Source organism: Plectropomus leopardus, chromosome 9 (genome assembly GCF_026936395.1).
Source record: "Plectropomus leopardus strain MGB_pleo_1.0 chromosome 9, ASM2693639v1, whole genome shotgun sequence".
In the NCBI taxonomy this organism is placed as follows: Eukaryota; Metazoa; Chordata; class Actinopteri; order Perciformes; family Serranidae; genus Plectropomus; species Plectropomus leopardus.
Genome location: NC_142184.1, coordinates 31,550,676 through 31,572,254, shown reverse-complemented (window position 1 = coordinate 31,572,254; position 21,579 = coordinate 31,550,676). Strand labels below are relative to the sequence as shown.

Below are 21,579 nucleotides of genomic sequence, written 5' to 3'. Positions count from 1 at the left end.
CCAGATGTACCAAACGTTCTCAAACATCTAAATCTGCTCTTACTCTGGTGTGTTCCACTTGATCACAAGTCATCTATTAGCATAGGTAACGGCAAAGACTCAAGGCCGACACTGGAGGGATGCCTCCAAAACGTATAGGGCCTAAATAAATTGAATAAATCAAAAATAATTCAAATAATTAAAAGTTAAAGCATCAAGTCCTCATACATACAGCATATGAGAAGCTGCAACCACAAAATGTTTTTTGCATGAAAAATGACTCACAAGATTAGAGAAATGATTACCAATTAATTTTCTAATTAATCAACTAACTGTTTTAGTTGCACCTTAGTTACATCTCAGTGCTGGTCATCAGAGGGATGCACACGACGCTATAGTAATTGGAATTCACCAAGTGTAGTAGTATTTCGTTATCCCTTAAATTTAATAATTCAGTCATTTTAATTGCTCTAAAACATTATCTAAATTTGATTCAATGATATTCATGTGTTTTTATATGTTCCTCAAAAATAAAATGTATTTTTCATTGTACAGGGCAACAGTTTGTGGACTGTGAAAACAAGATGTTTTTCTCCTGTTTTGTTACGAGTGCTCTTGACCACTCATAGAGAGGAGCAAAAATAAGAAAACATTGTCGCATCCCAAAAATCATCGGGTACTAACAAAATAAGAAGAAATCGTGGATACAAGGAAAAATAAGAGAAAATGTCTTCATATATCATTTCTTGCATGAGGCCCATTGTATTTGAACATAATCCAGGCAGCATTTATCTTGTCACCACAATGTAATCATGATCTCAATTTGCAAACGTAACCTAATTTCGAGGAGACTGGGTTAAATGTAGGTACAGAGTAATCTTGCTCTTTTGGCCCATGGATGTGCAAAAGCTTGGTAATTTTAAACCCAGAGGTTGAACTTTTGTTTTTGACTTAATGCATCACTGAGCAACGTTCATGGGAATGAACGGGGCCCCATCTCCAACACTGTATCCAGTTCTCTTTATACATCTATGCTGTGGTTTCTTAGTCTTGTTTTTTTTACTGTAGCCTGTATTAAAAGTATTTTTTATTGTAAGAACCACAGGTTGTCATAAATAACTTCTCATATGTAGTGATATTTGTTTTCTTGGTGATTGGGTGTAAACATGTCTAAAAACTGCTGTGTCCTTGTTCTTGTCTCGTTCTTTTAGAAACATGTGGTGGACCCTGACGCTCTCACTGGTAGTTGCACTGGTATTGGGCCCTGAGGTGAATGTGATCATGTTTTTAGCCCCTTCCTTTTTTTTTTTAAATGTAAAATTTTTAAATAAATTTTAAAATTTTGACACTACATCTCTCAACACTCCATACTTCTCTTTAAATTTTTAACATTTTTTAAAATGTATATATATTTATCACAGTGTTTATTTAATTTAATTTGATGTTTATTTAAAAGCATATTAATGAACATCAGTTTAAAATATGAATGTAAATATGCTGGAGTTAGTAGGACTGCTAAATTACATCTGTAGTCCCTTGGCAGATAACAGTAGAAAGAAAGAAAAGAAAACATAAAACAACAGTTCACCCCAGTTATCAGTTCATTATCAGTTACATGTGTTTATAAAATCCCATTTGCTCTGACCTTAGTATATCTTGTGCTTTCTTTTCATTTTCCAGTTCAAACTTGCATTGCTAATGGCTCAGTTTTCCTCACTGTGAACTATGGGTAGTATTTCTGAAAGTGAAATGTGAAGTGATATCAGTGATAAAGAAAGCTTAAATCAGTAGGAGACATCTATCATTACAACATCTCTAATATACAGCGTGTGAATTTCCCCCCCAGGTGTCCCAGTGTGAGGATGTGGTGGCAGTCGATGAGGAGGAGGTGGAGGAGGAGCAGCAGGAGAACTTCAGCGACATATCCACCGTACTCGGAAAGACGCGGCACCAGATCCTGGCTGCTCAGTTTGAGTGCTACCTGAAGATAATCCATGATCCGCCATGTACAGAAGAAGGTAAAGAGACTTTAACTGTCGTTGTTTTTATTTGCAGATCAGCTGATGATAGCTGTCTGACTGGAGTGTCTATGTCTTATATGGCATTGGCATTTTCTGTTTCTGGCAGATACATTTAAAGCTAAATTTACACTTACTTGTTTTAAAACACATAATTATTGCTGCATTTTTGCTTAGCGTCCACACTCCTCCAGCATTCTGGAACTCTAAAATGTAGACCGTTTGAAAATGCTGCTCTCACCTCATCATCTGTCAAAACAAACAAACCAAAAAAATCTGTTCTTACTTTTCACTATCTTTGTAGTGCTTCCTGTAACCAAGCAACCAATCACAGAGCAGACAATCTGTTTCCTGTTAACGTCGGCATTCACACGTCCAGTGTTTATAAATGTGATATGCGTTTTCAGATTTGGTAGAATGGATGAAGACATTTTTTTTGTAATGGTGCTGAAACACTTATGATCTGTTGATCTGGCTTTCATCACGTTTTACATCTGTGCTGCAGTACTGAAGTAGTTTTAATGAAATCACTCCCTCTGCAAGTTTTATCACTTGCAGGCAATGCAAATCATTTTAAAATAACCCATTTTCATTGAGCTTAGATCGACTTGCCATTAATTTCATGGACTCCAAGAAAGCTTATTACAGTAATTAATTCCTCTCATTAACGGTGTGTGTCAACCTAATAACTGGATTGCCTTTCAATTTTGTACAGACATTCATGGTCCCCAGATGATGAACCCTAGATGTTAACAAGCTAAACTAAGACGCTGAACAATATATCTGCCAAACATCAGCGTATTTGCTACATGATTTCATCATTTTGCATTTCTGGTTGTTCCACCTACTGTATTAACATTTTCCAGTGTGTGCACACAGGGAAAGAGAGAGAGAGGAAGTGAGTCTGAAAGAAAGGAAACTTGCCCTTTGTCTCTTTCCCAGTATACCTCAGTATTTCACTGCCTTTGAAATGTTATTTTGTGCTCTGTTTCCCAGCATGCCGCAGTACAACCTGGTACCGTCAGGTTTCCGTCTATTGTTGGCAAGCTTCGCGCGGGCCACTGCACTTAGACACAAAGTTTATATACTAAGTGTAATGCACCATTTATGTTGAATAGATAATTTATATGATTCACCTTGCCAGGGAGGTGATTAAAAATTGAAGTTCCCTACCTTTATGATTTTCTGGTGACATGTGAGCCACTGACTGGATAGAGTCAGTACACAGCTCTTATAGTCTGTGTGTACAGTGATAATTCATTCAGCATTTCTGCTAAATTGCTTTACAAATGTGTTGAAAATGTAATTAAACCTATTGTTTCTTACATATATGAGTGATGTTCTTATTGTCGATAGCTAGGGTTCATACAGAGTTTGGCAGAAGAGCCTGTCTGTATGCAGCTCCACATGTGTGGAATCCCCTGCAGACAGGCTTAAAGCTGCACTCACTGATTCTCTACATGCCAGTTTTATGGTGTATCTTAGCTTGTCTTTTAATTTTTCTTATTTTTATGGTTGACTTACAGCATATACAAATGTACTTTACAGTCTGTCCTCGTAGTAACTTCATTTTGTGTTCTTTTTGTGTTTTATATTGTTTGTTTTGAAGTTGCATATATTGATTTTGTATTTTTGTTCTATGTTGTCTGTCTGTGACTAATGTTGCTGCCTGTCTTGGCCAGGACACTCTTGAAAAGGAGTTTTTTTTATCTAGGGCTTTTTGTGGTTAAAAAATGGTTAAATAGAAATGAATGAATAAATGACTAAATAAATACCATTATAATCTTGTACTTTAGTGTTTTGAAAGGTTTACTAAGTCAAGCATTTCTACAACATTTATCACCTGTTTGGGATTGGAAGTGACTTAACGTTATATCTAAGGGCTGCACTAGTAGCAAGCAGTATTACAAAGTGTCTCTCATAAAAAAGTAATACACACACACACGCACACGCACACACGCACACACACACACACACACACACACACACACACTGTCCAGTGTCTGCAAGCTCTGCAGGTTTACTGTCCTGTCCGTACTGCCCTCTGTAGGTACTTACTGTAACCGTACGTGGGATGGCTGGCTGTGCTGGGGCGATTCAGCTCCAGGGACTGTCATGCAGATGTGTCCTGAATACTTTTTCGACTTTGACCCTGCTGGTGAGGACTTAAGATATGCAAAAATAACTGTTTACACTACAAGGTATTTTATTTGTTTTTTTATTCGCCAATTAGGGGATTGTCCTCTGTATTAGCATACAGTGTCTCGCATTAAGAACTAATGGCCTTTAATGTCAAATTGAGCTAGTCATGGTCTATTTGGCACCTGAAGTCACTTAAACCAAACCATAAGCAATCTTTCCATTTGAGTGAATTCTAATGTTTTCTTCAACAGAAAAGGTAACCAAAGTGTGTAATCCTGATGGCCAGTGGTTCCACCATCCAGAGAGCAACAGAGTCTGGACTAACTACACCCAGTGTCAGGCCTACACCAAAGACAGACGTAAGGTAAGACAGAATCAGAATGAGAAATACTTTATTGATCACAGGGGGAAGCTGTGGTTCGTTACAGTTGCTCTGATGTCAGCATAGAGAATTATAGCAAGTAGGAATAAGTACAAGCACAAGTGTATAGAGTATCAACATAAAAATAGAAAATACAGTAATAATAAACAATTAGCACCAGTATGTATGTGCATATTTAAAAGTGGAGTTTGTCTAATATGTTGAGTATGTGATTGTGTAAAAATAGAAATGTAAAGAAATGCAGTAATACACAATAAGCACACCTATGCAAATTAAAAAAATACAATGCAGTGAAACTGCTGTGTATGAGAGGATATCAGAGGTCTAAAAGGATAGTCTAGGTACTACACAGTCAGTGTATTACATACAGTGGATGTTGACTGGCACGCACCCAGTTAGGAGAAACAGGCTGCAGTGCCGACAGAAGCTAAACAATGTACTGCTGTCAGCAACAAAATGTATTTCAGCCACTTCAAAATAGTCCCACCAAAAAAAAAAAAAATCAGTAACAATCTAAGTGTTCACTATTTATCATGTATTTAGGTTAAGTGTAGATGAGTGCATCGTCATTTGAATAATGTTCCTGGACGAGAGACTACTTTTACCACATAGGTTGATTTGCACTAAACCTTATTGAGTGAAGGATGAAATGCAAAGTGCAACCTTGCACTTTTTTTTTGGCACGATGTAGAAATGTAATCTGAACCTACTGCGGGGAACAACACCAGAAATGTTTATGACAGACGTTGATATCCGATAGTCAGAAGTTATTTGTGCATGGACAGCTGAGCATAACAACATGAACTCAGGGCAAACTGCACTCTTGACTCACTGACTTGTGTGTTGTGAACTGAACACTGGAGCCTGTAAACTGCAGCTAACAAGTCAAAGAAATGCCATCCTCACTACATGCTGCACCTTTTTAAATTGTTTATGTGAAAGTGCTTATCTTTTTTACCTCTTTTTTTTAATCTTTTGTACAAGGTAGTTTTTACATATGATCAAATTTTGAATGCAAAATAACTGTTCTCTGATCTTCCCCCTACTTCACATCCTTCGAGTCAAACTAAATATCTCTATAGAGTTATGTCCCTGTGGAGTTATTTAAATGTTAATGTACTGTAAATTGTCTCACTCTCGTTTTTGATCTAGGATTAATAATTTTTAATCCGCCTTATGTCTCCACATACAGTCTATACCGACTTAAAAATGCAAGTCATTTAGGATTTGTTCCACATGGACGACGACAAAGCTCACAGTGCTGCGCACAGATATTTCTGCTGAACAACGTCTCCAATATTGTTCCACGAATCTCATTTATTTGCTGTTACATTTTGCCAGCAGTGGGACTTTTTTGTCTTGAATGCATCTCAATTCATGTCCATTCAGGAAGCATTTTCTTTTCTGAATTTCCCCAAAAGGCTCATATTCTTCCTACAGATCTTTCCATTGCTTTCTCCCATGCTTCAAAGAGGCCCCTGTGCTTTTTATTAATATATTGCAAACTATGAATACACTTTACTGCTTTATTGTGATGATCTCACTCTTGAATTTAACATATATAAGCTTATTTTATATAAGGTAAATGTATTTATATTTATCACACATAATGATTTTAAGTTTTGTCCCTGTAGTTTGCCATCAGTCTCTACTACCTTGCCATGGTGGGTCACGGCCTGTCGATTGTCTCCCTGATTATTTGTCTGATCATCTTCTCCTACTTCAAGTGAGTCATGCCTTTCCTCTCTTACTTACTATTTCAGTGCTAATGTGTGTATGATAGTTTGGAAATATGGTGAAATATATACAGAGACAAGATTTAGAGCTTAATGACAACAGGCATGGTCATGGATGCATTCTTGCAGACTTTTATCACACTCAGTACATTTACATGTACAGTTAATTTGAACTACGGTTAAAGCTCGATTAGGTCATTTAATTGGACTAATGTCTTTGTTCCAGTATACAAGCACTAGAGGAGAAACTACTTATTGACAAATGTATGTCTGACTCTACCACAGCAGGTGGATATGTCCCCCCTTTCAGCTAATTGTGCTGAACCTATGTTATTAATACAGCCTATGATATGGACCACATCACAATCACAGCTGTTTATTTACAACAACTTCTAGATATAAAACCGCCACATCACATATACATAACCAAATGGCGCTACGCAAACTCTGCCTTAATTGATTAGTTTTAAGTCGCCTAAAAAGAGTCAATATCCTTTTAATTTTATGTTATATTTAGAATATTGGCCATAAAACAGCCTTTACGGATGGAGATTTGAAGCCAATATATCAAAAACACCAGACTCCAATGAGAAAAACATTTTACTCCACTGATCGGCAGAGTTGTTGGTGTACCGCTGCCTCCATCAGCTTTTGTGGAAGATAAAGAGGAACAGACATTTACATAAAGTGTACACTTAAAGTGATAGGCCTATTGATTTTTTAGGTGACTAAAGTATGTTTTGCTGCAGCTCCGTCCATAGCAGGACATGACTTAGCTCTGTGTCAGTGTTGTGGGACTGTACTTAATGCATCAAAGGAGGGGGGTGGCTGGGGTGTGACTTTTTTTTTAAATAAACATAATTCATAAAAATAAATCTAAAATACTACCATTTAAAGTTTTATGTCACTCACCTATGCAAAACTTAGTCCCTCCTCAGTGTTTAATGTTTTTAAAAAATACCTGACCTATTTTGCAGCATGCCCCCCTCCCTTAGGCTGTTTCCCAGTGTGCTTTGTGCAGGGACATGGGCATGTTATGATGTTAAAAAAAAAGAAGTTAAATAACATTTAAAAGATTTTTCTAAGCGTTTAGTATTTTTCAGAGCATTTAAACGTTTTGAAGTTATACCCCTATCAGGTACAAACATTTGGACATGATGGATTTAACATGAATTGGTATTATGTACTAACGACATAACCTTAAAATTACAGAATTGGTAACTCAACCATAGCGCTCATTCTGCTGCGGTTATCCATGTTGAGAGCTATATGCAGGCAATCCCAGCCCAAACTCTGAATCATGTTCTGAAAGTCAAAGTATGTAGCTACTTTAAATTTGAAGGGGCTTTGAGGGACTTTTTGGCAAGAATATTGTATATATCAGCTGTCGTGAATATCAGCTGTGGCAATATCAATCCAAACATGTTTGTAAAAGCCTTTAAAATGATAAATAAACCATAACTAATAAATCTTCCCTCTGTGTATCTGTTTCTCTCTTTCAGGAGTCTTAGCTGCCAGAGAATTTCCCTCCACAAGAACATGTTTCTCTCCTTCCTCTTCAACTCTATTGTTACTATAATGTGGCTCTCGCTCACGATGGCCAATAACCAAGCCATAAGCACCAGCAACCCTGTGAGCCACCGAATTTATCTCTCATCTTTATTTCATCCCATTAAACTAATGAATTTCAGTTCAAGCACCTCATTTCCCCTGTTAAAAATGTTCCACACTTAACTAAATGGTGTCCTCATTACGCATTATAGTCCTTATCTTATATTTTCTAATTATTTAATTTATGGAGGAAAATTTTCCCTTTTATTCATCATATTTTGCCATTTCCTGTCTGTCAGGTGAGCTGTAAGATCCTGGTTGTGCTGATTCAGTACACGTCTACTTCCAGCTACTTCTGGATGCTGTGTGAAGGCATCTACCTCCACACGCTCATCATAGTGGCAGTCTTTGTCGGAGAACAGCAGCTCTTCTGGTATTACGTTCTGGGATGGGGTGAGTCAGAAGGATGTGATATTTCACTACCATTTCCAAACCATGTCCTTTAGTGTTTCAGTGCGAGCTTCTTCCATCTTGTGCTTGTATCCATGTCAGATAACAAATGTATATATTTACAGTTAGTTTATGAGCTACAGGTAGCTCATAAGATTCAAACAATGTTGACAGAGGCACATTAAAGTATCATAGTGCATGACAATACGTTATGATATATACGGAACTGCATTAACTCGTTCAGAACCCAACATTTTCCAACAAAAAAGTATTGTAAATGGATTTCTATTCTAAATTCACTCATAGCATATATCAGCATTTTTTAAAAATAGGATACTTCACTATGTGTTTTTTTTTTCATTCCATTCCAATGGACAAAGGCTCTTAACACAAAAATTGCTGAATAGTAAAAATGACAACAGTTTTAACACTTTTTTTTTAACAAAAAATGCAAAATTATTTATTTTTTATAATAATTGATGTTATAAACCACATTACGTGTATTTTTCTTTTAATCATTTTGTCATTATGATTTGATATATCTTCCTGAAAATAGTATGTGAAAAACCTTCAGAGATGGATATTCTGTGAACATAATAAGATGCATTTAAAGCTGATTTTATCATTTAAAAAATCAAATCAGTACAGGACTTCCCCATTTAAATTATATTTCACTATTCATTTTCTGGTGTCACTCAGATCTGCCGTCCATTCCAACATATGGGTTTTGGAAAAAATCCTGAGTAAAAGCTATACATTTTTAATATGATTTTGTGACATGTATAAGCAATATAACATCTCATGTCTATTTTAAAAGATGTTTAAATACAAATGATGTTCTTTAACAATGCACTTTCTCCTGTCCTTGTGCCTTGTTAAATTGGGGAGTGACTCTACTGCAGTCCACTTAAGATGCGGTGGAACACTGATTTGCTTACAGACATCCCATCAAACAAGTCTGTGTATTTGGGTGGAGTCAGATGACACTAGTCATAGATCTAGACTTCCTAGAAAAGTCATGTCAATTGGAATGGACAGGGGGGATCTGAACAGGTTAATAAAATCCATTACATTGCCTTCTGTTGGTGATTAACGAGATGCTTATAATGCACTTGCAGTACGTCATAATACATTATGAGCAACGCTTCAAGAAGAGTTACTGCATTATCCTCGACAGATGCCGTTTTCAAGGTTAACAGCGCTGAACTCTTCCAGATTCAAGTGCCAAAACATTCATTCACACATAAGTGCACCTGACAATATGAGAGCATCAGCAGTTTTCCACCATAATTCAGCACAAGGATGTAACCTTGAAGCCTGCATGTATCTGTACTCAGACGAGTCGGCTGTTCATTTCAGCTCTCATCCAGGCACCCAGCTCTTGTGTATTATTTTTTTAGATTTTAGATTTAGATTTAGATTTTTTCTCAGATTTTTTTTTATATCTGTATGTATAGCATGCATGTAATAAGTATGACGCATGTCCTGTACATGCCACCTTCACTTTGAACTTGCTTCTGTTGCTGTTGGTACAGCACCTGAAAACTGTGTAAGCTTAACTGAAAATATGTCTCGCATGTTGAGTTGCTTCAGGGAATAATTTGACATTTGGGAAATATGCTTATTTGAGACCATCCACTGCCCCAAAAAACACTTCAATAGGTTCCTTGTACGAGCAGCTTATTTCATCTTGTATTTGTGTTTAATCTAGGTTGCTTCCTCTTGTGGCAGAAGTATTTATGACAGGAAAATTGAGGAAGTAGTAAGGGCGAGTTCAGAATTGCATATTTTTTCTTTTTACTTTTAGTAGGTACTATGGCTGCCCTTGCAAAGTACATATTGTTGCGTGCAGTATGTACACAATCGGGACATATTGCTTCCTAATAACACTGCACTCTGAACTTTGACCCTCTTTTTCTTATAGGCTGTCTGTTACCATGGAGATAAAACAAATCACCATTCGCCAAACTCAGCAGAGACGGAGGTTAACAGAGCTCTGCTGTTGTTACTTTACAGTGTTAAACTTTTAAGTTACAACTGCGTACATTCTGGATTCTAACATTTTATATTCATTTAATTAGCCTACATATGAATTTCTCTATAGTTGTTCAACTGGCTCCTTTTCGACTTTGAAGGAGCAGCGACTCTACTCTGAGCTTTCTCCAGATGTCTCAGTGTAACACCTTTTAAAACGCAAATTGTTTTTACACTTGGGCTTTGTATCGAATAAATACTGCTATCTCTGTCGGGCCCTCTTCACATAGAACAGGCCGATTTTCTCATCTAATTTTCAGCAAAAAAAAGAGCATACGAATATTTCCCAAAATGCAAAAATATTTCTTTAAAGTAAATTCAAATCGTGCAACTAACAGGTCTTTTCTTTGTGTAAAACTCTCTTATAACTCATCTATTATGAAAACATTGTATTACTTTTCACATATTATGATTTAATATTATGATGCAGCTGCAGAAGCCTCTGCAGAGATTCAGGATATTTCTGTCTGTTTCTTTCTCCGTCCTCAAAGGTTTTCCCGTTGTCCCTGCCATCACCTATGCTGTGGCTCGCGGGCTCTTCTTTAACGACAAGTAAGATGAAGTGTGTTTGCTGTTCCTCTGTTGTCACGACTGTGGGGATTTCTCCCTCTCTCTCCTTTCTTTCACCTTCTTCTACTCTGTTTGATCACACTGAGAGGATTTGTGAGATATTGATTTGCCTCATTAAGTGGTATTTGTGTGAGCCCTTTGTTTGCTGAGTTCAGCACCATGGGTGATTGATTAAGGCTTTTATTTAAGAGGACCTGTTATGCTAATTTCAGGTCAACAGCCTGCTTCCACTTTGGGTTTCTTCTAGAACGTGTTTACATGCTTAAATATATATATAAAAAAAGCACTTTATTTTCCCCAAACTGTCTGAGAAATGAACAGGTTCAGCAACCAACATTACACATTTTTCCTGATGTTAGCATGTCGCTACATATAGCAGTGTTCTTAAAGCCAGAAAATGACTACCAGAGTATAGCAGTACTTTCTACTCACCAGTAAAAGCTTCTTTACCAAAATCTTCACAACCAGGCATATTAAACCAGGTATACCTGTATGAAATGACATTGAGGAGACATTAACATGGAAAACATGTTTCTCTGATGTTAGCATGTAGCTACATGTAGCAATGTTAACACTTGCAGTCACTGGCCTGGCTCAAATGACCATATTAATGATTCTATCATGAGCTGACATCAGTTTGTCTCAAAAGTAGAAGAACGTCTGAACCAGAGTAGTCAGAATGGTCTGAAGCCTGAGGTTTTTGCTCACAGGGATTACTTTTACAAACATTTACCTCATTATTAGAAACTTTGGCCACATTTAATATGAACAGCTGACACTGTCACTGTGCGTGTGATGATGCGGGACGGCCACCCCGCTCTACCCAGCTTAGTTTTGGTATGGTGCTGGAAAGTTGTAGAAAAGATTTCCACACTCCTACATCTGTGCAGTGTTTTACTTTACTCTTCGCTTTCGGTCTTCATCAGAGCATACATGAATCAACAATCAACAACAGCCAATCCCAGTCTGATCACGGGTATGCAACACACCCGTGCAAGCTCCAAATAAAGTGAAATACTGGAGAGATGAAAGTGTGCGGAAATCTCTCCTACAAGTTTGTCACTGTGCATGTCAAAGCTCACTCTTGGTGGAATAATGTCCACTATTTCAGTTTGTCTTGTACACTGCGTTTATTTCAGGTGTTGGATCAGCTCAAACACACACCTGGTCTACATCATTCATGGGCCCATTCAAGCCGCACTGCTTGTGAGTAATTGATAAAGGTGTATATGTTCATACACATACATATCAGGCTGCTATTAGGCTACTATGAACAGATTTGATCTTGTTTGTTCAAAAATGACCATCAAAACGAAATTTAAAACACTTAGTGACAACAAAAGGAGGAGTGGAGTACTTCGTCCCGAACCTCATAGTGCAAATACGCAGTTGATGCAAATACACTACAATGATCAGTCAGTTTCTAATTTCTAATTTATTAACAGGACTATTTATCAGACACAAAATAACCAAACAGTACTGATATTAAAATGCAACTATGATGTGTTAAACATGTTTCATTATAGTTTGTGGTACTTTTATTTGATTTATTAACGCAAGAGTAGAAAACTGGGGCAACATACTGTACATACAAGTAGATACATACATCACAAAGTTATATGTCATGAATTTGTTGAGGTTTTTTTTGCCTTTAATTAGTTTAACACCAATATTTTTAAGAAACTGAAACAGAACTCATCAAAATGGCATTGTGTTTTCTCCATTTGAATGACACCAGAGTAGCATGAAAGGAGGTTTTTGGAGAGAAGGCTGCATGAGCTTGTTAAAGATGTTGTTATACTGCCACCATCAGGCCAGTCATCGCCATTCTTTAGATAGTCTGCAAAAATACCAGTAATATCATAACAGATTTCTCTCTGTCTTTCTCTTCTCCTCCTGTCATTTTGTTAACCATCAATCCATCCAGGTGAACTTCTTCTTCCTCCTGAACATCGTCCGGGTTCTGATAACCAAATTGAAAGAGACCCACTGTGCTGAGTCCACAGCCTACATGAAGGCGGTGAGAGCCACCCTCATCCTCATCCCTCTGCTGGGAGTCCAGTTCATCCTTTTCCCCTGGAGGCCAGAGGGGCGCATCAGCCGGGCCATCTTTGACTTCTTTGTTAATATCTTCTGCCACTTCCAGGTACAGTCAACAAATAACCACGCAATAAAGTATGAATAAAAGCACTAAATGCTGCTACTCACTACAGAATCTGTCGAATAATGGCCATTCTACACAAACTATGACTGATTTTACATTAATAATGGTAGCTGGTATTAGGCATGAAGACTTTTCATGTTGTTAAATACAAATAAACTCCTTCCATTTTCATTAAGCTTAAGCACACATTCAAAGGTTTCCACTGTGGTAGAGCCACTCTCTCCTCATATATTTGAATAAACAATTTCTGCAGAATAAACTATTAATTCTGCCACTTGCTTTTGGAAATTGGACTTTCACCTGCACTGTGTGTTCACACGTTAAAATTCCTTCAAAATAATGTGGAAAAATGAGTTGCAATAACATGATTTTATGAGGAACTAGCTGTGTTCATAAATATCTAAATTAAGCATGTAACACTTTAAAATTCCTTTTAAATAATGTGGAAAAATTTGATGGACCAACTTAATTTTTAACTAGTAATCAACTAAAAAATGTATATTCATAATTATGATAACAGTACATATCACTTTGAAATTCCTTTTAAAAAATTTGAAAAATGTATTATTTTTTTCTAAAAATGTTGTAATGTACTTACGATATTTATGATCACACATTTTTTGAATTTATTAATTAATCATATTTTTTTTTTCTCCACATTATTTAAAAGGAATTTTAAAGTGTTAATATAAGTAAAATGGGGCTTCTGATAGCCAGTTTCAAAATTATAGCGACAAGAGAAAATGAAAGTATACCTCATTTGGTTCATGTTTTTCAAATAAAAAATAATGATTAATTTACATTTATTATTTAAAGGACAATCTCACTGACATCTGTTCCTGTATCAATATTTAATCAATGTAGTATTCCTTTGCAGGGACTCCTGGTGGCAATTATATTCTGTTTCTGCAATGCCGAGGTACGTTAAAACAAATATTTCATTTATTAAAGATGCTTTTAACAGCTGGGACTCAGTTGTTATGACCCTGATGATGAACTGAAATCCCAGGCTAGCTAAATTTAATTCTGAATTTCTATAATAATTCTATATAATTACATTTATTTGTAAAATAAAAAGAACACAATAATCGGAATTTCCTCACTTGATTATCATTGTTGACGTTCAGGCGCAGACAGCGCTGAAGAGGAAGAAGGCTCAGTGGATGTCTGCCTGGGGTAAAACGGGCTGGGGAGACACACCCATCTCCAACAACTTCAACTACCACAACAACTCGTCCATTACCGAAACCAGCCGCGCCACCATCAGCCTGGAGCACCCTGCTGCTGCACCTTCTGAACGACACGAAGACGCTCACCTTCTGTCCGAGCTGAAGCAGAAAGCCAACGGGAAGCAGAACACATGCAGCAACGGAGAGGTGGACATTCTCAGCAAGTTGGAGAGCACCTGAATCTGACAGGAGAAAGTGCAGAGGTGATGGTTGTTGTGCCAAACACATATGCTCACTGATATGTAAACACAGAGGGACAGAAGACTGAAAAACTGAGAGGTCGCAGATGATTTTTCAAAATAAGGGTCAACTGTTTGGGCAGTATATGCACAATATGTAGCTACAAAATATCTGAAAAGCACTTAAAACACATGTGATGTTCACACACACACTCCCATTTCTGTCAGTAACAGCTCCAGTTTTTGGACTCATATGAACTGATGAGAAAAAAAAATGATTTATATCATGTAGTCATCCTGTTATCTTATTTCTAGTAATGGTTTTTGCATACACGTGCTCTATCGCTGGAAAAAGTTGACTTATGTATTTCAGTTATATAATAATGTAGCCTATTTCTTTTTAAAATGGAGAGAAACCTACCGTTTTCATATCACAAATTCAGAGCTGTATGTTTGTGTGATCCATTGCCTTATGTAGCCTCTGAATCCTTTACCGGTGCACCACTGTGACCTATGAATGTCGTGGCCCGTGGATTGGGCGTGTATGGTGGCTAGGAGATTCAAAGTTTTGAACATTACACCTTCATTTTATAGAACAATTTTGGATTAATTTACCCTAAAAATGTATAACACTGTAGTATTCAAAAAATGTGAGTTTCTGTTCGAACAGGGTGCAACAAAAAACCTGAGCTAAAACCCAAAACTGTGCTGACTGCTTAAAGCTAGCTGGTGAAATAGCCCCAGCTAGCCTAGTTAATGCTAAAAGTGAATTTATGTACAGATTTTTCCCAGCTGTTATCTGTTACTGAAAAATATATATTTTGGTGAGTTTGGTAATCCAGTTTGGTAAGTCAGTTAGGTAAAATTGATGCTAATATGACCCAGCTAAGGTCATGTTTAAAAAATTAAACTAAAACGCTTTCATTGACCAAGCTTAAGTCATGCTAATGCTACCCGGTTTAGCCGAGTAGAAATAGCTGTCTTCCGAGTTTTTGAATCTGGTGGGAATAATGTGATTTGTTGAGGTTCGGTTACTTAAAAATATTATTATTTTGTATAAATGTATGAAATTCAAAATCAATTCATTTATTTTAATTTAAAATTCATTATATTGGTTTCAATAAACATTAATAGTTGGTGGACAGACAGGCTCCTTGTAAAACAGAGATAGGCAACTGCAGATTCACAATAAAGATAATGGCTTTAAAATGAAATACCAGAATTGGCCTGATATGAAAGATCAAAAAGATGACACTTAAATTATGCAGCTTTTATTGGTTGAAATAGGTTAAATTTCCCTTCTTGTCAGGATTGTCTGAGAGAAAAGATCATCTAAGCCTTTTATAGTAAGATGGAATATACAGTTTGTTACACAAGAATAAATATGGCATGTTTTACATGTAATCTAGATTAAAGTAGTGTTATTGCTTAGCCCAGTGAATGTGTACATTTTAAAAAACATTGTATTTTATATTTGCATCTGCTACCAGTGGGCCATCATGATAAGAATAGATGTAACATGTTAATTCCACTACAGGACAGACTTGATGTTTCTGCAACTAGGTGGAAAAACACATATGTGTATGTGCATATATATTGATATAGGCAATCAGCCAGAATAAGTTAGGAAATATCAACACATTCAATATTGTGCATCCCTATAGGCAACATATACTGACTATTTAGTGAAGATTATCCAAAAGCAGTGTTCTATGATAATGACTTAGGGGGTAAAATATGACCTAAAACAGCAAAAAATGGAGGCATTACATTCTTTCTAATTTATCAGAAACAGTGTTTGTCAGCCAACTTGATCATTTTAAACCTTTTTTCTCAACATTAGTGTTTCTATAATACAACAAAGGATTAGGGGAATTAGATGACATTAGATTTTGAGAATTAATTGATTAGAATTAACAGTACAAGAACAAAGTTGTAATATTATGAGAAAAAGAGTTGTAATATAATGACAAAGAAGTTGTAGTTTTATGAGAAAAAAGTTTTAGTACAAAAAAAAAGTTGGACTTTTCAGATAATTAAGTCATATTTCTACAACTTTTTTCTCAGAAAATTATGCCTTTTTTATGTAAAATTACAAATGTATTCTCATAATATTAGGAGTTTATTCTCATCAAATTCCTCAATGTGTCCCTAAAGCTCTTTTGTATTTATAGTATCTGTTATTTGCCTTTGCAGAGCAGCAATGTTGAAAACTGAAGTCGTTTTTCAATTTTGGTTGGTTAAGCAAAGCTAGTTATTAGCAGGAAAATAAGTAAACAGAAGAAGCTATTTAAAAAAATGCACAGTTAAGTATGGTTAAATCTAGTTTTTTTAATAGATGATGGTCACTGTGTAGGTTATGCTTACACAAATTTTCAGTTTATTAAAGCTGAAAGGGCTTCTGACTTTAATGGTTCATATACACAGCTTATGTTGAGCTAAATCTAAAACAGTGGCAATCTGTATGTAACTATGAAATCTCCATAGTATAACATTATGGCTACAAACTTTGAGCCTCATTTAATTATACCTGAATAACTTCCTGGAACTAAATGATGTGCTGAACATTATGGGCTACAACTCACCTAATTTACACAGGGAGCAATGCTTTGAGTGCAGGAAAATTACTGGTGCAGAGATAATTGAGCTGTGGAGTGCTGCAATAATTTCAGTCCAACTGAATCTCAGTCATTCTCTTCACTCACTCCATTAAAATTACACACACTGTTTGAAGGATTTTGCCCAAAAAGAAGCACACACACACACACACACACACACACACACACACACACACACACACACACACACACACACACACACACACACACACACACACAATAGATTTAGAAACACTATGGTGTATGAAATAATTGGATGAAAGGAGAATGTTCACAGGTGTATTTCGGATGAGACAGAGCTACACATTTAGGATTTCTTTTAAAAATGTTTCTGTCTCAAATATAGATTTTGCAGGCAGAACATGACTGTGCCAATTTTTTATATTGTGAGTGTTTCATATTTTTCCATCTCCTATTGACTCCACATAGTCCACATTGTAAAGAGACAATTTCAAAGATATTTCATGTTGTTATTAGTGTTCTTATCGCTTTGTAATGTTCTGTACTTATTGTTGTGGCTTTTAAAATGTCAGTTTTACTGTTTCTTTGGTTTGTTATATTGTTGCAATTTCCTTTTTTGCAAGTTCACTGCCACTTCACAGAGATATAATTTAATCGTTTTTCCATTGCATTTATACCGTGGCTGTAAGTGCACTGACAGCACCAGCACCTTTTCAGTTTCCACTGGAACACTGAGCAAGTCTTATGTTTGAAAGAGAGCTTGTAGCAAATGTGTTCTGGTGTCCTTCCAGGATGCACGCACACACACACACACACACACACACACACACACACACACACACACACACACACACACACAAAACATACTGGGAACACAAATGTTCCAGTGTGGATATTGCAGGCTACACTGATGCATGAGAAATAAAACACAATTGTGGTAAGAAAACAGCTGAGTATGAGAAGGCTCTTGTTCAAGAGTTCTGAAAATATCCTGCACAAGGATGTCACCCTGTACACTTTTGCCAAAGCTGCCCAGTAGAGAAACAGCTGTCTTGGACATATTTGTAAAGAAATTTGAAAAACATTCCAATAAAATATCAAAAGAAATGTTCAATTCAAGCATATTACTGTATATATATTTTTAACACTGCCATTTATGAGTGGGAATAAAGTTGTTTGAACATAAACGTAGTATTCAGCATGAGTGGTGTTTCTTAGTGTAATTATTTTATTCATATAAACTTCTAAAATGTGATGGCTTGATATGGATTACACTAAACGTATATTTAGTAGTTATTAATGAGCTCCACAGTGTCCTTCTGGTAATGGAGATTTTATATTGCCCTAGTAAAGTAAAGGGTCTGAGGGCTGTGGACATGGTGTGGGGGCAGAGGGTGGGGCAATGCCTACAGTAGAAGGGTCTCTTGGGTACTGTGCTGCTTAGTCGTTTATAGTGACAAAATGAAAGCCATTAGCCAACCTTTTAAGACTTCTTTTCCTTCCCCAAGCACTCTGTAGATAGGAGTTGAGCCTAACCATCCCCACCCTGCTTGCTGTGTAGTTAGTGATAAGCTGGTTACAGGTTTGGCTGCAATGTTAATTATCTTTTGCTCAACATAGCATTATAAATAACTGTACTGTGTGTTATTAATATAATGCTCCAAACATTGCAAAAGGATGAGGTCCCACCGAGATTTGAACTCGGATCGCTGGATTCAAAGTCCAGAGTGCTAACCATTACACCATGGGACCAGATGGTACCGTCCGCAGAGCTTCTCACATTATAAACTATGATAACTTTTCAGTAAACCTCATGTTAGCGGTTTTTAGTGGCACATGATATATTACTTACACCATAACTGTTGTTATCCTGGTACCGCTCTTTCGTCGAGCTGGAGTACAACGAATTAGCGGAAAATTTGACAGTGAAATTAGCCAGCTGACGTTGTCTAGTAAGAGGTTAGCCTGATTTAGCTTGTTAGCTAGCGTGCGTAAGGTTAGCCCCGGCGCGGTTGTTTTTTAAGTTAAGCGAAAACCCTCTTGTCTGCCACTCACTGTGACCTCCGAGCAAACTCAAAGCTACCTACGTGTAACGTTAAAATAATGTTTACGTGCACGTTCATATTAATGTAACCACAACTTTTGAGAGAAGTAGAGAGTTTGACAGTATGACAAGATGCTAAACTCCCCCTTAGCTTCTGTTTTGGTAGTAAACGCCGCTAACGTTGAGCAAGGTTACTGCAAATTTACTTGCTCGAAGTTACAGGCAACTATAAAGGTAAGGGAACAATTTCTTTTAAGTAAACATTTGTAACTTGTCTTCAATATAGGATGCAAATGTCACAGTTCTTCGGACTAGTTATTATTTCCGTCTTGAAGTAATGTCTGCCTTACTTGGTGCCAGTAAGGGACTGTCCGGTATTTATGAGAGGGAGTTGTGGTGCTAAATGGGGAAGGCACTTCAGATAATTTTGTTAACACAAGGGGACGGATTCACGTTTTTTGATTTGGCTTGAAAGAAGGACATTCAACTTTCAATAGGTGTATTTAGTATTTATTTTACAGTAATATGTGGGTTTTAAAGGGATCTTTTCTTTAAAAATGCACAAAATCCTCACCATTTATCATGGCCAGAAACTGTGAAATATGGTTATTTATGGTGAAGTGAGGGTTGTGCACCCCTCAAAAATTGTAGCATAGCTCTGTGTAGGATCATGATACAAAAAAAAAGAAATAAGAAAGAATAAAAAGTCATACGCATATAAAGTACAGTCCCCAACCATTTCATAATTTTTATGAATAGCTTAACAAACGCAATACAGGCTTGTAGGTTACTCATATGGAGATTAAAATGTTGTCAGGATTCTTTGTTGTAATGGATGGGGGTTTGACTTATCTTGATACTTATGTATCTTTTGTTGTAGCTAGTGCAGTTAATGTAATTGCCACGTGGGGGCAGTAGAAGATCTTTGTACACCTATCTATCTGTCTATCTATCTATCTATCTATTTGTCTATCTGTCTATCTATCTATCTATTTGTCTATCTGTCTATCTGTCTATCGATCCATCCTGAGGATTCTGTCATTATTTGATGGCAGATACCATAAAACCACTATTGAGGATGTATAATGATTAAGTCTGACGTGATGATGTTTTCTGGCCTGCTGTGATAGATGTATAGATGTGAATTCACTGCATTACTGCTCAGCCTTTCTCTCTCTCTGTTTCTCTGCCTTGCCCTCAGAGCTCCATCCACTGTATAGCTCAGCTGTGAGGTGGTGTGAAGATACATTGACCTGATGTCTCATGCAGAGCTTAGGCTATACTAACAGCTTAACACACACACACACAGCTCTGCCCTCACAATCCCTAACACGTGAGCAGAATACTCCCACTTGACCCATCGCTTCTTTAGTCCCAGTAAAGACCAGCATATACAGTGTACACACACACACACACACACACACACACACACACGACAGAGATGATTAGGCTTTCACATACACACAGATCCACACACACACCACACACAGACATACATATGACCAGATAAAAAGGATTGTTGGTTAATCAATGCGCTTCTGGACTTTGGATGCAGGAATTTGACCGAAATCAATCCCGTTGGGAGTAAAGCTGTCTGATTACACAGAATGTCATCAGCTCAACCTACACCTCATATAACTCACTGGAAGTAGGTCAACCACACAGAAAGATATTAATATTGTATGACTATTCATTTTTAACCCCTTGCAATAGGATTTATAATTTCATTTAACGATCCCAAACAATCAATTCTGCATAAGAACACGTTAAAAGCAAATCATTTTACCTGAGATGAAAAGAAAAAAATCTAATCATTGGGGTTCACTGGAAAATGAAAGACAACAAAAAAATAAAATGAATAACGCTGACTCACTTTAACAACCAAGTCCTTGTTTTCGTGACAGATGGTATGAAGCATCTAAGAGTAAAAGTGTGAATATAGCTAGCACATAGATACTCATAATAAAGAACATGCTGTACAGGCAGTCACACAGAAGCACGCACAGGAGTAGATGTGTTTCGGTTTTCCTCTCCCCCCTGTAATCCCACTCTGTCTAATTTGAGCTAAATCCTGTTTTAGAGATCATCTTAACTTTTGCATAATGACACTGTCAACAAAAGCACCCCAGCAACAGGGAGTGTGGGGTTGGTGTTTAGTACAGTATGAGTAATCTTTGTTTCTTTCATGCATCATTCTGTATATGGCCATGACTTAAGTCAGACTCAAATCGCAATTTTCAGGACTTGAGACTTGCTTGACTACCGTTGATAAAAGACCCAACTTCACTCTGGCTCAGTATTCATGACTTAAGACTTGACTTAGACTTGATACTAATGACTGGAAAAAAAAAAAAATTTGTTTTGCATTTTTCTAGATAGATTTCTAGATTTGTTTTTGAAACATGATTTTGTGATTGCTAGTGCAGTGTGAGCAAAACCTGGCAACCTAGGCTACAAGGACTCTGCAGACCAGCAGAGGCCAACGCACAAGGCAGCTATCCTAGAGGGGTTCTAGTCCAAAA

At 36.8% G+C, this 21,579-nt stretch overlaps 1 protein-coding gene and 1 non-coding gene across 2 annotated transcripts in view; one reads left to right on the top strand and one right to left on the bottom strand.

Annotated features, from left to right (window-relative positions):
* The window catches only part of calcrl2 (calcitonin receptor-like 2), a 41,953-nt gene extending 23,753 nt beyond the window's left edge, over positions 1-18,200 (top strand). Inside the window, exons 2-13 of the mRNA XM_088082502.1 lie at positions 1,191-1,248; positions 1,826-1,997; positions 4,048-4,155; positions 4,391-4,503; positions 6,156-6,247; positions 7,760-7,889; positions 8,108-8,261; positions 10,784-10,844; positions 12,002-12,068; positions 12,790-13,008; positions 13,904-13,945; positions 14,154-18,200. Coding sequence (XP_087938628.1) covers positions 1,191-1,248; positions 1,826-1,997; positions 4,048-4,155; positions 4,391-4,503; positions 6,156-6,247; positions 7,760-7,889; positions 8,108-8,261; positions 10,784-10,844; positions 12,002-12,068; positions 12,790-13,008; positions 13,904-13,945; positions 14,154-14,435 — 1,498 coding nt within the window. The 3' untranslated portion in view covers positions 14,436-18,200. The remainder of the gene's footprint in view (positions 1-1,190; positions 1,249-1,825; positions 1,998-4,047; positions 4,156-4,390; positions 4,504-6,155; positions 6,248-7,759; positions 7,890-8,107; positions 8,262-10,783; positions 10,845-12,001; positions 12,069-12,789; positions 13,009-13,903; positions 13,946-14,153) is intronic.
* A 493-nt stretch (positions 18,201-18,693) lies between these two features.
* trnaq-uug (transfer RNA glutamine (anticodon UUG)) lies at positions 18,694-18,765 on the bottom strand. Its single transcript has one exon. It is a non-coding gene; the product is annotated as a tRNA-Gln (tRNA).
* Positions 18,766-21,579: the final 2,814 nt, after the last annotated feature.